The sequence below is a fragment of the Mauremys mutica genome, chromosome 6 (assembly GCF_020497125.1).
Source record: "Mauremys mutica isolate MM-2020 ecotype Southern chromosome 6, ASM2049712v1, whole genome shotgun sequence".
NCBI lineage: Eukaryota > Metazoa > Chordata > Testudines > Geoemydidae > Mauremys > Mauremys mutica.
In genome coordinates, this window is record NC_059077.1 from 90,420,033 (window position 1) to 90,436,251 (window position 16,219).

General features: G+C 41.6%; 1 protein-coding gene across 1 annotated transcript in view; it reads right to left on the minus strand.

Moving 5' to 3' along the window:
• DOCK8 (dedicator of cytokinesis 8) overlaps window positions 1-16,219 on the minus strand; it is a 144,007-nt gene that overhangs the window by 19,252 nt on the left and 108,536 nt on the right. The window contains exons 33-40 of the mRNA XM_045020497.1: window positions 14,509-14,657; window positions 12,883-13,065; window positions 11,629-11,764; window positions 9,872-9,959; window positions 4,494-4,590; window positions 3,304-3,438; window positions 1,282-1,434; window positions 427-585 (exon numbers count right to left, since the gene is read on the minus strand). Coding sequence (XP_044876432.1) covers window positions 427-585; window positions 1,282-1,434; window positions 3,304-3,438; window positions 4,494-4,590; window positions 9,872-9,959; window positions 11,629-11,764; window positions 12,883-13,065; window positions 14,509-14,657 — 1,100 coding nt within the window. The remainder of the gene's footprint in view (window positions 1-426; window positions 586-1,281; window positions 1,435-3,303; window positions 3,439-4,493; window positions 4,591-9,871; window positions 9,960-11,628; window positions 11,765-12,882; window positions 13,066-14,508; window positions 14,658-16,219) is intronic.

Consider the following 16,219-nt stretch of genomic DNA (forward strand, 5'->3'; position numbering starts at 1 on the left):
GACAGCTTTGGGATTTGGAGGAATGGAGGTAAGTTATGTTTTCAGATTGGCAGTACTGTGGTAATGACACAAATTCCAGTTTCAGATACTGTACATGGATGTAGCTCCTACTGGATTCAAGGGGAATCATGTATACATAGCTAAGAGAAGAATCTAGCCTACAGTAAGTTCTACTTGGATCACTGCAAGGTTGTCCCATGGAATTATGCTCAGCCTTTATCCCAGACATCCTAGGTATTGTCAAGATTGTTCTAATTTTCAAAGTGTGGCCCTTGATTAAATTAGAGACGGGCCCAAGCAGCAACATTTGCACCCAAATTTTCAATATTTCTGATTTAGGAATGCTTAGGTGTGGAGATCTCATTCCAGCCCATCTCAAGATGAGAGGTCCTGAAAAAAAGCATCAGAAGTCACAAAAGGCCTAACCTGGACTGGAAACATGGTTGGCTGCATGTCCATATCTTCTTCTGCATACGCTAAGATGGTTCGTAAGGATCTTCTGAGGTACTCCTCATTGAAATCAGATGATTTACCAACCAGAGATGCCAGGGACATTGTTACCTGCATCTTCACTCTTGCAAAATTCTTTATAGGTAGGGGGTAGAAAGAAAAAAAAAGGCAATGCAATAGCTACAAGGTGTACGGATTCAAATGTATTAATTTGCCACAGGCACCAGACGTTTTTATTCATTTGTGTGCTCTTGGGATGTAAACCCACATCTTTTCTACTTATTTAAATACAATGGGCCAAGTGTACCAGCTTATGCCATCTGTCATTTTGGCCCAGTACTTTACATGTCAATACCTTAGGGCTACATGGTGTCTTAGGCTATGCATCTATGCAGACTGTAAGAGGAAGCAAGAATCCCCTTTGTCACATGATTGCACATGCCACCTGGACCTTAGGTCCAGGCACATAGGTGTATGAGAGCTATGTGCACCTGCTACACCCCATCAGAACAGCTGGATAATGAGTAGGTGGAGTCCTGGCTCCCTTCCCTCAATGAGCCAGCCTGTGCAGCTGAGCTTGTGGGAGATGTTGGGGGAGTGGGAATGTTGTAATTTGCTGCTGATATAGGCCAGCAAACAAACAACTATCATTTGCACCCGCAGAGCAGGAGGCAAGCAGGGTGGGAATTGTGCCCCAGAGGTGTGCCTGCAAAAGCACAGCACCTCCTCCTTACATACAAATCTTTTCAATTTATTATCATTTTTAGGATTGGTTTTAAACTCTAATGCAAAAGAGTGGCATCAAATTCTTTGCTGTATCTAATAACTTACACTGATGGAGCTGAAACTGTGTCTCATGAGAAGATAAAGGGTAGCACAGGCTTGAATTCGGGTGATGTCTATGCTGCTGCTGCAGTGATGTAGAACTCTTTGACATAGGTCAGCACACTGCTCCATCTCCTCTTCGAACAGCAAGTCTCCAAACTAAGAGAGGCAGAGAAGACATCATCAGGGCATTTGACCCCAAGCATTCAAATGTCACAGGTCAGGCTTAAAAAATCATGAGATTTAAAGACAATATTGTTTGAAGTTCTTTTGATTTGGCTTCTAGTTTCTCAGCCTTTCCTCCAGACCTAGGAGGGCTAGAAATTTACTCTTTAAAAAAATAAACAAAAGCTACGATTCTCAGATGATCTCATGACTCCAGGAGCTTTAAGCAAAACACTAAATATGGCAAGATTTGCAGTAAGATTGTGAGAGTTGGTATTTCCAGACTTTAAGCACGCCAACACAAAGGGATGAAGAAATATGCCGACAGTGCATTGAGAATATGAAACAATCGTTGATTGGATCTTTTCACATACTGCTGGCACCCTAACCCCTGGCACCACACAATTTCATTCTCCCCAAAACTTCCAGCACTAACCTCCATCCCAGACCCTTCTCCAAACTTTTGATTTATGATAGGTTTGAGACACACAGTTTGCTATTGGTTCTGGTAGCCCCACAATGTGCTTGGCACGGTGAAATACAAAGAAGGCAAAATCCCTGAAGAGCTCACATTCTAAACAGAATACAGATGGATACACATACACTGTTTGTGCATAGATAGGAACTTAGAAGGTGTGCATGTAACAATAAACACATCCCATTATCTCTCATTGTTGCAACCCTTGTGTGCCTCTTTCTGAGCCTCCACCCTTGGTTCATTGTCTTATCTGGCTGTGTTATGTCTAATCTACATTGCAAACTCTTTGGCACAGGGTCCCATCATTTTTCTTTGTTTATAAAGCAACATGCACACACCTATAGTTCATTATAAAGAATTAGAATGGTTGCTTCATAAATTACAGTACCAAGTCATGTTAATTGGAAGATACACTCGTTATTATTACTGAAATCTGTCATAAGTCACTTTAACTGGATGATTCTAAGGATAATTAAATTTCTATTGTACTTTATGAGTTTCATAACTACTCAGAAAACTACCCTATCATTAAGCTTGTCTGCCTATCCATATTCAATGGAAGACAGACACTAATTTGGGCATGATTATCCTGTTTTTTTGTTTTTTACATTTAGGATCTTCACAAATCCTTTTTGGAAATTCTTTTTCAGAGGAGAATGACTCCTTTGCAAAATGCTAAAATATTCTGAACGAGGCTCTTCTCTTAGGACTCTATATTAAAAGATAACAAATCTGGTATGATTCATGTTATAAAGACAGTAGGCCAAAATCTGCCCTTATTTACTCCTGTGAAACTGTATTAACTTCAGCGGGGATTCACTGGGGAAAGTGTGGGGATAATTTGGGTTAGTATTTAGAAAAAATAATATTATAAAATATACGAACAGACTCAGATTCTCATCTCAATTACACGTGCTTAAACGTGGAAGAATTCACTTAGTTCAGGTGATTGACATCAGTGTAACTGATCAGAATTTAGTCTTGAGGCTGTAATAATCTGATTTCCACTATATTCATGAATACAGCACAATCAAATTCCTGAAAATTAAAATAACTATTTTAATTGAAGTGACCAATTCTTTTGGGTGGAATTTTGCTATGCATTTTTATCAGTATCATTTTCTGTGTTCATTGATACATTGCTGGAAGCAAAAACAATGCAATACTTTTATTCCACCTGAGTTTTTCCATCCATGTTATCAACAATATTTCCAAAGAGTGGAAACAGACAGCCCTGTGCAGTCATGAACAGCCATGCATGCACCAGCGTGTCTGTACACAACACCTGTTCTGATGGGTGCAAAAGTGCAATTGGGTCTCCACTCTGAAAATGTGGCCCTAATGTCTTAACCAGAAGGACGGAAACAAGTATGTTAAGAGTTTACCTTGGCAATGAGCGCTCTGAGTGTGGCAAAGCAATGAGTCAGGTATGTGGTGCTCTGATCACAGCTGAGAGAATTTACCAGGACCTTCAGCACACCTCCCAAAAGGTTATCTTTGCAGTCTACAGCCGAGCTTGCCTACACACAGAGAAGAACAGTATTCATGTAACTAGGCAAGCTAACAGGAAACAGAAGCATAGGGACCAAAGTTCTCTTCTATTGTCCAGGAGACCAAGACTGGAATCCCTGGCAGGCTGCAAATAAAATGCTTCACCACACTGTTTTATCCTACGAAATAGGAATGGGGAAGTCGCTTCTCATGGATCGGGGGTAGAAAGGTAAAGAGGAGTCCTCCCTGTGCCTCTTAGTGTTCCAAGGATCCTTCCTATCCATTGTGAACTCAGCACATTTCTATACCCGCCCTCAGAGCCTCAAGTTTTCACAATCTTGCTTCTGGATGAGTCTTTTTTACGTGGCTTTAAAGGCCTACATGGCACTCCGTTTGAAGGGCGTCACTCTTCTAATGCCAGGGGTTACAGAGGAATACAAGGTGTTCTGCACTGCCTCCACATGCTCACATCCCAGCAGGCAGATCCTCAGATGGCATAAATTGTCATTGTTCCACTGACTTCAGTGGAGCTGTAATGTTGTATGCCAGCTGAGCACCTGTCCTCTGGATGTTAAGGCCCTGATCTGGCAAGTTGCTTCAAATGGGCAGATCCTTGGGCCAGAGGGGCTCTAAGCAAGCATAAGGGTTCTCCTGTGCAGAGCACTTTGTAGGATTGGGGACTAAATACCAAGATCTCACATGACAACGCAGAGCAATGCCACAAGTCCATCAGGCCAGCCCAGTCCCAAATGTTTAAGATCCTCAGACAAATTCCTGAAATAAATAAAGATCCTTCTCTCCTCCACCCTCCTCAGTTAGAGCTGAGAAACCCCAGTGCCCTCTAAAGCCCACTGAAACTGGATTTCAAGTACTGTTATAAATAACCGGGGCCAAAGTCTCTTCTCAGTTACATGCTGCAACCCCACATGCTGTGATAACTAAGGATCATTTTCTATTTATTTCAGATTGTAAATGTTTCCAAGGTCTTTTTAATTAAAATGTACGGCCTGAGAGAAATGAATCCTGCTCACTTTGGCATCCAAGGTGCCGGGACTGGCCTACAGCGAGCCGGGCAGTTTCTCACCTGGATGATATTCTCCTGCATATCTAGGATGATCAAATTAGCTTCCGTAGCCAGGTTTCCACTGATCAGAGCTTCTTGATCTAGCTCAGCTTTTGTTCTACAAAAAGAAGCTCTTATTAAAGCATACAGTAAGCACCCCATTATTTGGATAATAACCTACTGTATAAACCAGTGTGAAATAAAAATGACAGCATTTTGAATATTCCCATAGGGACAAGCAACAACCACCTTGTTGAAGGGCATTTCCTAAGGACTATTGGGTAATTAGGAGGAGTTGGTACTTTAGACCAGTGGTTTTCAAACTTTTTTTCCGGCGACACAGTTGAAGAAAACTGTTGTTGCCCATGACCCAATGGAGCTGGGGATGAGGGGGTTGGGGTTTGGGAGAGGCTCAGGGCTGGGGCAGAGGGTTGGGGTGTGGGGGTGAGGGCTGCGGGAATGAGGGGTTTGGGGTGCAGGAGGGGGCTCCAGGTTGTGGGGGGCTCAGAGTTGGGACAGGGGCTTGAGGTGCAGGAGGGGGTCAGGGCTCTGGGCTGGGGGTGCAGGCTCTGGGGTGGGATCAGAGATGAGGGGTTTGGGATGCAGGGGGGGCTCAGGGTTTGGGGGGTTGCTCAGGGCTGGGGCAGGGGATTGGGGCATGGGCTTACCTCAGGTGGCTCTTGGTCAGCAGCGCAGTGGGGGTGCTAAGGTGGGCTTCCTGCCTGTCTTGGCACTGTGGACTGCATTGCACCCCGTAAGTGGCCAGCAGCAGGTCTGGTTCCTGAGTGGAGGTGTGCAAGTGGTTCTGTGCTGCTCTCACCCACAGACACCGCCCCCAGCTCCTATTGGTCAGGAACCAATGGGAGTTCAGAGCCAGTGCTTGGGGCGAGGGCAGCGTGCGGAGCCCTGTGGCCCCTCTACCTAGGAGCTGGACCTGCTGCTGGCAGCTTCCGGGGAGCAGCGCAGTGTCAGAACAGGTAGGGACTAACCTGCTTTAGCTGGGTAGCACCACCGATGGGACTTTTAATGGCCTGGTCGGTGGTGCTGACCAGAGCCGCCGTGACCCAGTGCCTTACATTCTGCGACCCAGTACTGGGTCATGACCCGCAGTTTGAAAACCACTGATCTATACCATTGATCCTCAAGAAAAGCCCTACAACTAGGCCAATGGATATTTTAAAATGGAGGATGCAGTTTCCTTTGGCACCACAACATAATAATAATGAGCAATATTTATAAAATGATGCCATGCCCCACCCCAGGGAGGGATGGACTGAGGTGATGAGAACAGGCGGCAAGTTCCATACCCTTGAGGCCACTATAGCAAAAGGCGCCATCATCAGTTGATTTAAGAAGGGATGGTGGCATCCCTAAAAGGAGACGAGGGAATGATGGGGCAAAGAGCAAACAAAGCTTGTAACAGGACAAGGCTCAGGGAGGAGGTCTGGAACATAGCCCCTCTAGATCTCTCAGCAGGATGATGACTTGAACCTGATGAATTATTTGTAACCAGAAAAATGACAAAGTTCATCTACTTGCTGACCCTGAGTTACCCAGGAACACGAGGTGGTTTGCTCAGCTGTATTCATTATTACTCCTGGGCTCCAGTAAGTTTGCAAGCTCTCAGTTGAGAGCATTCAGTATGTGAAATCAGAGCTGTTTTGACAGGACTCATCACTCATGTGGTATGTTTCTGTCCCCTGGCTGGATGAGTGACTCTTACCATCTGGTATCTGGTGTGAATTCACAATTTGCTTTCTGTGAATGTTCTACTACATCTGCTTCAAAATTTATATTGGGATGAGGCTGGAAATCTCAGCTAGTAAAGACCAGCATGGGCATCTCCAAGTCATCTTGAGAGTGTTATAGACTACCAGGGTAGGGAAGTAAGGGCAGGTGTAACATGACTGATCACATTTATTCAAAGCCGAGAATGATGGAGAAGCCCTGCCAGGAGGCGATTGCAATAATCAGGCCATGTATTGCTAAATAACGGTGAAGTCTGCACAAATTAAATAAACAACACATTCTTTTGAACCATTTCCAGCAACCACTGGATAATTCACTCCCTAGACATTAGCCGCTCCGATTTGTTGATTCCTCTCTTGACATTCCACTTAGGCTATAACAGTGACTACAATCTACTTCAAGACAGGTGGGGCAAGGAGAAGTGAGGACAAGTGTCAGCATATGTGAACCTGAACATGTGGCCCACCAACCGCCTCCCGAATGCCTTGTGGGGTACAAAAATGACAATGTGCAAATAGTTTTCCAATGGAAAATGCACTAAGTGTTAAAACCCTGGTTAAATTATTAGGGACAAGCAAGACACTCAGTGATGAGTGCCATAGGCCATGTCTATGCTTACAGTGCTGCAGCAACTCAGCTGTACCAGTGCGGCTGCAGCGCATGTGGTAAAGATGCTCTATGCTGATGGGAGAGAGTTCTCCCGTCGACATAAAAAACCCCACCCCTGCGAGCGGCATAAGCTATGTCAGCAGGAGACGCTCTCCTGCCAACAGTGCTTATGTCGGTGTAACATTTGTCACTCAGGGGGTGGAATATTCACACTCCTGAGTGATATAAGTTTTGCCGACATAGGTGGTAGTGTAGACACAGTCATATAAACATAAAAGCCTTGTGTACGTGCAGAGTTGCACAGGTTTAACTAAAGATGTGATTTTAAACTGATTTAGTTGCACCAGTGCAAAAGGCTGTATTGAACACTTCTTTCAGGGTAAGCCAGGTTTATTTTGGTTTAGCTTAAATCAATTAGGAACGGTAGTAAGCTAAACCATAATAAGCTACTTTTAAACCAAAAGAAGAGTTCCCACACAGGGGTTTCCACCACTTTTTAGCTCAACCAGTGCGAATTTGTGTATAAACGATCTCATTGACAAACAGAATCCTCATCCCTAATTATCCCAAGCGTGCTTTTGCAGCCCCAAGGCTAAAGTTGCCTCTATCCCATTCCTGTGCTACAGAGCAGGGATAGTGTCTGATATATAAGCCCCAGCTCTGCTCTTCCTTGGTCCACTCCTGCTTAGCATGGCAATTGGATAACTAAGGATCTAATCCTATTGCCTTAGTAAGGAGAAAACCCATTTACTTTTACAGGAATTTTACTTATGAAAGATTGAAAAGGACCACAAAATTTGGTCCCAACGTTTTAACTTCTGTTTTCAAAAAGGGGATTATATTAATCAGCATTTCATTCCATAGTTACAACTGCTACATTATTTAGCCCAATATTTCTAGGTTGTACTGGCAACCTCTGGACTGTACAAATACTGCAGTAAGAGACTGCATCAAATTGATTTTCGTGAGGAAATGAGAGATACATGAACAAAAGGCAGAATGGACAAAGATTTGTCATTTTTTAAAATTCCAATGAATACCAAAACCAAAAACCTATTTTAAAAAACCAGCTATGATTACTGATAACAACGTAGTTACCCTTCACAGCATTTACAAAACCCAGGCACAGTAAAACAGAGCCAAACCAATTATCTAAGCCAAAATTAACAAGGGAGCTAAACGTTATTATCATGGAAAGTCACTACAATTTTAATATAGGGAGACTACTGCACTGCCAGAATGAAAGGCAATCCTTTCAACTAATCTAATTCAGGTTCAGAATGGACGAGAAGCTATGGAAAAATGACATCTCTCCAAATGGCTATATTTATATAAGCTTGGCACATACAGTATGCAGGTACTGTTAGTAGCATAACTGATTAATGAAAAGCCAATTTTCTATAACTATAAACATTCAATTATTTATCACTGCAGTCAGTTGATTAAGTTGATCTATTTTACCTGTGCATTCATACTTTGGAGAGTGACAGAAATTTGTATCCACAAATCACAATTTACAACTTGCAACAGGAAAAACATGTCACCCTTTTCCCCTTTGCAAATAAGTCAACTAAAATAGAACACAAAAGGTCAAATTTTTCTCACCTGATTTCATAAGTTCTAAAGCCAGAAAGGACCACTGTGATCATATAGTCTGGCCTTCTATATAATACAGCCACAGAACTTCCCCAAAATAATTCCTTTAGAACTACAGCATATCTTTAAAGAAAATCCAATCTTGATTTTAAAACTACTGACGATGGAGAATCAACCATGACCCTTGGTAAATTATTCCACAAGTTAACTATCTTCACTGTTAAAAATTTATACCTCATTTTCAGTCTGAATTTGGGTAGTTTCAACTTCCAAACACTAGAATTTGTTATACCTTTGTCTGCTAGATTGAAGAGCCTGTTATGAAACATTTGTTCCTCATGTAGGTATTTACAGACTGATCAGGTCACCCCTTTTAACCTTCTCTTTGTTAAGCTAAATAGTTGAGCTCCTTCAGTCTAGCATTATAAGGCATGTTTTCTAATCCTTCAGTCATTCTTGTGGGTCTTCTCTGAAATCCTCTCCAATTTATCAACATTCTTCTGGAATTGTGGGCACCGGAACTGGATACAGCATTCCAGCAGTGGTCACACTAGTGCCAAATCCTGAGGTAAAATAACCTCTCTACTCCTACCTGAGACTTCCCCTCTTTACACATCCAAGAATTGTACTAGCCCTTTTGGCCACAGTGACATACTGGGAGCTCATGTTCACCTGATTATCCACCGTGACCCCCAAACCTTTTTCAGAGTCACTGGTTCTCAGGATAAGAGTCCCCCATCTTTCAAGTATGGCCTACACATTCTTTGTTCCTAGATGTATACATTTACATTTAGCTGTATTAAAATGCCTATTGTTTGCTTGCACCTAGCTTAACAAGTGATCCAGACTGCTCTCCATTTAATGAGACTAAGCATGCACTAGCATGCTGTATATATAAAGTAGCTATAGGCTATAGCTACACCACCACATAAGTCACATAAACCCTCTTATGGGTTTTCAGTATATGCATCAGAGACCCAGTGTCACTCATGCAGTTAATTAACGCTAGATAACAGGGTAAACATCTTATTCAAGCATTTACAATCTCCTTATTGTGTAACAGCAACATCCAGCATCCTTGTGCTAGATCAGTGGTTTTCATCCTTTTTTCATTTGCAGACCTCTAAAAAATTTTGAATGGAGTGCGGAGCCCTTTAGAAATCTTAAACATAGTCTGCAGACCCCAACAGGACCGCAGGCCACAGGTTGAAAACCACTGTTCTATGGTAACAATAATCTTTCGCGGACCCCTTAGACATAGTCTGCGGACCCCCAGGGGTCAATAGACCACAGCTGAAAACCACTGTGCTAGGTAATCACTTTTGATTTCTTTTCTCCTCTGAAGACTGGGGCTGGACTGAAGCTGCGGATTTTGTAATAAAATCATCCTGGGAAAAATAAGCTTAGTTCTGGTAAAAGAGATATAAATTTATTAAACGACTTACTTATCTAGCCTCTCGTTTGCCTGCCGCCATTGAGTCTGCTCTTTTCTCCATCGTAGGTTTTCATTTAACCCTGGGAATCTGTCATTCCCTAAGAGTGCAACATATGTCAGCAAGATTAAAGCACAGAGGGGTGATCTGGATTTTGATATCAAATCGTACAGGAGGATCTACATTTCTGCAACAGACAGTTTTCAAATCTCCCAGCTTTAAGTCTCCTGGACGCGAGTAAATGCACATTGTCAATCATTTTTTTTAAATCTGTGTTTATACATTTATGTTTGTTACACATGCCTTAGAAAATTAAAAATCCATTTTGAATCGAATTGACTGCCTCTCTGTGTAAGCAACGGTTCATTTTTAATATTTTCAAAACCATTGCCATGTTTCTTCCTTGTACGAGGGCACTAATATAATGACATCACTGTGCACACAGACTACTTGTGGAAGCATACACACTTTTTTCCTTCTGCTCCTACAAGAAAGCTATGGTCAGAAAAGCAACTATATAAAAAGGAATGTCCTTACAGATCTGCTCTTCTTACATGTTCTGGATCTGATCTGCTTTTGATTCTGATCAAATAAAGGGCCATGTAATCCCCTAAACAGGAAAACCCATATAAGGGGCAGGAAACATTGAGTTTCAACTCATGCTCCTCATCAATCCATCAGAGGGGCAGGATTTGCTCTGTATGGAGCAGGTAGGGAGTGCAATCCCTAGACTCACAGAGATGCCAATCTCAGAACACTCATGAAGGCCCAGTGGCCTCACAGACCTACCCAGATAGTCTTCCTCTCTCCTGACAGCCTCCCCATGTGACTGCATTGTAGCAGATGCAGGTGAGGCCCAGTAGAAATTAATGTTGCTTGGAACAATAACAACTCACAACTCTTAGAAATCTGCTGGAGAACAGCTGCTCTCTGGCTCCACCCACTCCTCTGATCCATACATCCATAAGAAATACTATCCTCATGGCGAAGAGAACATAGGATTTGGAAGTGGGGTGAATGTACCATGGAGCCAGCATCCCTCTATTAAACATCCCCACCTGCACAGTCCTATATTTTAACTATTTTTTTCATTCCTGTTAGCTCTGAAGAGCCAATACAACTATGGAAGAGAGACTTAGAATCTATTCTGGCTTAGTCATCATCCATAGAATTTTTAAGTGGATCCTCATTGCAGACAAAAAATATATTTACTGGCAATGATGCACAAGTCAACATAACCCAGCTTGACTCTCAGATCCCCTCAGTTCTAGCAGTTAGAACAAACATTTTTTTAATTTATAGATGGAATACATCACATATAAGGACACTGAGAGGCAATGAACATGAATCATATGTCCACAAAACTAGAGGGTGGACAGAGGTCTGGCTGAAACTCAGTCTCCAATTGCATAAAATGCCTCTCCATATATTTTTGGGCCTAAGGCAACTGACAGTCTCTCACTCTTTATTAACAGACTATGCATAACTTAAAATAGAATCAAAGAAACATTACATGTGATTTTTTTGAGATAAGTTGCCTGCATATTTCTAGCATAAGAGGAGCTCACATATTATATATGTTGAAAGCTAAAAAACATTTTTATCCACAGCAAAGCACAGAAAAGTCTGCAAGGGCAGGAAAGGGAGAGAAATACAAGAGTGGGGTTTTTGGTGCTTTTATTGCCTTCCAAGGGAAGAACATTTATATCCACAGCATGCTTGAAGTCTTTTGATAAAAAAATAAATTAAAAATTGGGAGGGGAAAGTACCAGCTGGTGTCCTGCAGCGTTTCATCATTTCACCCCTGGCTCCTTCGCCTCTCAGTAAAGCCTCTTCTAACCTGGCTTTTACATCTCTTGATTTCTGAAGCACTTGGGTGCTGACTTTGTCAGAGCTTTGTTTGCCCTGGATATACATGAGAAAGCAAAGTTTCAGTGATCAGTTTCTGAGCAGCCCTCTTAAAGTACATATAGTCAAATTAACTCTTAGTCCAAATTGTTCTACCAAAGCTGTCGCTACAGTCCCCAAATCAGGCAGAGGGCACTGAACACTATCAAAGGGGCATAGGACACACACAATCAAAGTACAATAGCAACTTGCACACTGTCAAAGGGGTAGTGTGTGTACTGTTTCTAAGCACACAGGGATAGCTGGAAGTAAGGAGAAAGGTGGAATTGGATAGATTGTTTAAGACACTCCAACATTTCAAATGGCCCCATTGTTGTTATGCTACCATTATAGATTGTACTTCTGTAGCATTTTCTATGCAATGGGCTTTGCATGTGTTAATGTATTTAGCCTCACAACTCCCTTGTGAAGTAGGTAGGTATTATTATTCCAATTTTACAGATGAAGAAACAGGCTCCTCACATAAATTACTTGACCAGGTTCAGGCAGGCAATCTGTGGCTTAGACAAGAGCCTTGACTTTCAGACCCTTGCCTGAACCACAAGACCATTCTTCAATTCCCATGGCTTCCTATAAAGGGTAGAAGAAAGAGTGCGTGGAAAGAAGCTACCCCAACTCACCTTCCCACAGGCTACTTATATTCCAGAGAGAAAGAGGAAAGGAATTGGAATGTAGAAATATGTAAAAATGTATGGTGGTGAAACTCCAAAGACTGGAGGTTTACTCTCTCTCTATATATATATATTCAAAAGCCTGACTCCTTATCCGACTATCTCTGCAGAGCAATGTTGGTAAAACAGATCCATTTGCACAACTGTTGGCTCTCCTGCTTCTATGCAGAAGTAAGAAGCTCAGAGCCACACAAAAAGGAAATCAATAAATAATTTAAACAACATTATAGGATCTCATAAAAAGTTTAACCTGAGCTTTGTTCAAAAGCTTGGGTCAATTATTTTATCTGAATCGGTTTGCTCATCCCTAACAACAGTGAAGATCAGATGACAAGAGAGCCAGTGTAACCTCTTCCAATCACAGAATTATGGGTTGCCGGGGAAGGATTGCACTAGAGTTTGCTAAAACATTGTGACAAAGCATCAGTGAAAAGTTCCATTTACCTTGTACTCAAAGCATGAAACGCAAATGAAAAGAAGATCTAAAATTCTGTTCAGCTGCATGGATGGAAGGTCTGCAATCCATTTCCGAATAAGACTCTGTTCAGCATTTTTCATGATCCAGAGGAAACAGATCAAAAGGTTGCGAGTAGTATCAGGACTTAATGTGCTGTACTGTTTGTAGGGCTAGAAACAGATAAAAAGCATGTTCCATAGAGGGAGAAAAAAGAGAGAAGTCACACTGGTTCAATAATATTATTTAAATACTGGTGGAGTTTTGTATCAAAACCATAGTTCATGCTGAGAGTGCTTCATCTATTCCATATTCAGTATTTATAATATACAGCTGAGGTTGTGTAGACAGGAAGTGCATGTGTGTAAAAAAAGAGAGAGAGAGAGAAAGGGGCACTGGTTGGTAGTTATCTGTACATCAGATTTGTTAGCATGTAGTGTAGAGATAGAATTCTCTAATAGTTAAGGACTTTCCTGTTGTGTTTCCTACTGTTTTTGTAGTGTTACATGTTTACACAGATACACACATCTCAGTGGTCATTAGTGCACACAGATACATCCATGAAATTCTGGAAATCTGGGCCATAAAGTATAGGCCACATTTTAAAAGCAATTACCGCAAGTTGTGCCCCAAAAATATTTCCATGCCTGTATAAAGGAATGATTGCAGTCAGGGTAACTGAGCACACAGAATACATTTTAAATACCTAAGTGCATACTAGGCACACATTTACCAATGTATAGGTGTAATGACCCTTTTATGAGTGTGCATATATTTTGTGGCAGTTACTTGAATGATTATTTTTGAAAATATTGCCCTATATGGATGTATAAAAGGTTGCTATTTTGATACTAAAAGGATTTAGGAACATTTGAATGCAAATAGAAACCATTTTTTGTTTATGCTGGCTTACAAAAGTGAGACCAACAGTAAACAGCAACAAAAGGTAAACCTGTGCAAATGCATGAAGAATGTAACAGAAAGCTTTATCACAGGTAGGGCTAATTGTCTGACATTTTCCATTATAAGGCCTGTTTTCAGCTGCTTATAACTTTGGCAAAACTTTAACCATTTGGGCTGATGGGTGTCTGATTCAGGCTTTTTATTATTTATTTATTGTTGTTATTATTATTTTCTAGCCAAAATGGTTCCGCCAATTCCAAGAATGAGGCCTGGGGAAAATAAATTGTTTTACCCATCTGAAAAAATTCTGGCAACCTTTCCTTTGAAATGCTCTATTCCCCCATGGTTTGGAGCAGGGACTTGAAATTTGGCAGGGCTGCAGCGTATGACTTTTTGCCATCCCTGTCAAAATCCACCCAAATATGCCCAATTTTTATAAGCCTTTGAAAAACTGCACTTTGAACATGCACAGCAGAAACTTGCTAGAGCTAAAATCTCCAAAGATTCCATCCTCACTAAGAATGCTCAAACCTCTCACAGCTCCTAAGTGCTGACCAGACTATACATGTTCCATTTCCAGAGGGCTGTTGATTGTTCTCCCTCCAGCCCATAGATATGGGGGCAAAGCTGGTCTTTCCCTGTAGTGGCTGCTCCCGGCTGTTCCAAGCCAGACACAGCCAGAAAGAAAGGCTGGCAAAGCAATGCAGACATACCAGTGAAGACAGAGGTGCACCTGAAGTCCTTAAGAGGTTGAACTGATTCCCCGCAATGGCCCAGGCAACAGACTGATTGATTGGGTTTGAAGATTCTTGGTCTTCATCTGGACTCCCTGTACGACCTTTCCCACTGCGGGCTTCTGAAACTAGATTTGAAATGCCCCATTGACTCTGCACAGAATAATCCAACATTATTATGTTGTCTCAATATTATAAAGTTCCACAGTCTTGTATTCCTGTTGGCTAATGAAACAGCTGGCATTTCCATGAGAGCCACTGCTTGTTATGTTGAAGGGGAAAGCGGAAGCGGGGGGTAGGGGTGAAAGAGGTATAGGATTAGCGGGACAGTTTGCAACCACCAGCAGACTGCCAGGTTATACAAATAAACACAAGGATAGAAGGATAGAAGAATGTAACAGAAAGCTTTATCACAGGTAGGGCTAATTGTCTGACATTTTCCTGCTGTCTGGTAAAGTTGATTTATGCTTCAGAGGCAAAGCCACTAAAGGATCTCAGATGGCCCTGAACTGTAGCGTCAAACCCAGTGCTTTGCACTGCTTGGATTAAATCACCAATGCCAGGTTCAATGACATTACATTACTAAGCATTATCACCAAAGCTGTGCTTGGGTGGCGGATTCTCACAGAAATACACATACAATACCTTAGACCTTAGTCCATCCCATGCTTTGCTGCACATTGGGCTACCCACATTTGCCATCTTTGCCTGTCAACTGCCTTTCTCACACATACAATACAGTACAAATCTGGCAACTGCTGACAGAGGAGACGTCGCCTACTGGTTAAAAGACAGGTTTAGGATTCAAGACTCCTCACTTCTATTCCCAGTTTTGACACAGACTTTCTGAGTTACCTTGAGCAAATAAGTTATTTAAACTAATTTTTACAAGGTCTTTTAAGACTGAGTGCTCAACTCGAGATACCAAAGGTCGGGTTTTTAGAAGTGCTAAGCAACTCCAACTGATTTCAATGTGCTCAGTACCTCTGAAAACTAAGCCCATGGCATCTCGATTTAGATACCCCAAAACAGAGGCACCCCAAACTAGTGGACACATTTGAATGTTTAGGCCTTATCCTTGCTATCCCTCAGTCTTCTCATCTACAAAATAGGGATAAAACCTAGATTAACAGAGTATGGTAAGGTTTAACCAGTGTGTGTCAAGTGTTTCAACACTCTTGGGTGGCAGGTGGTAACAGACGTTCCAAATGTCATTGTTCTATTCCAGACATGTACAAAAAGTTTTCATAACTGGTGAAAAATTGTATTTCTCAAAACAGCTATACATTTTTCTTTGCCGCCTTGAATTTTTCATGAAAACAAATGGTAGCTCTGCAAGTAGCACAGCATTGTCCTTTCAATAGAACATAAATAGCTGGTTTCTCTAAAAAAAAAAAAGGCAAACTGCTGCCTGGGACAAATTCATAAGAACTCATTGAAGTCAAATATGACAGAATTAGACAGCGTAGAGAATCGTTTCTTAAAAGGATTAAAGATTTAGAACAGTATTTGTAGTTTCATGATTTTGGATAAAAATTCTATTCTAGACTCTTGAGCCTGCTGGTTACATTTGCCTGCAAATGCTCCTTTTAACTACAATACAATAATAACAGTACTATTAAGTAATAGAAAAATGAGAACATAAAATGAGCAAGCCAGTTTGTAAACCTGTTAATACTTCCTAATTAAA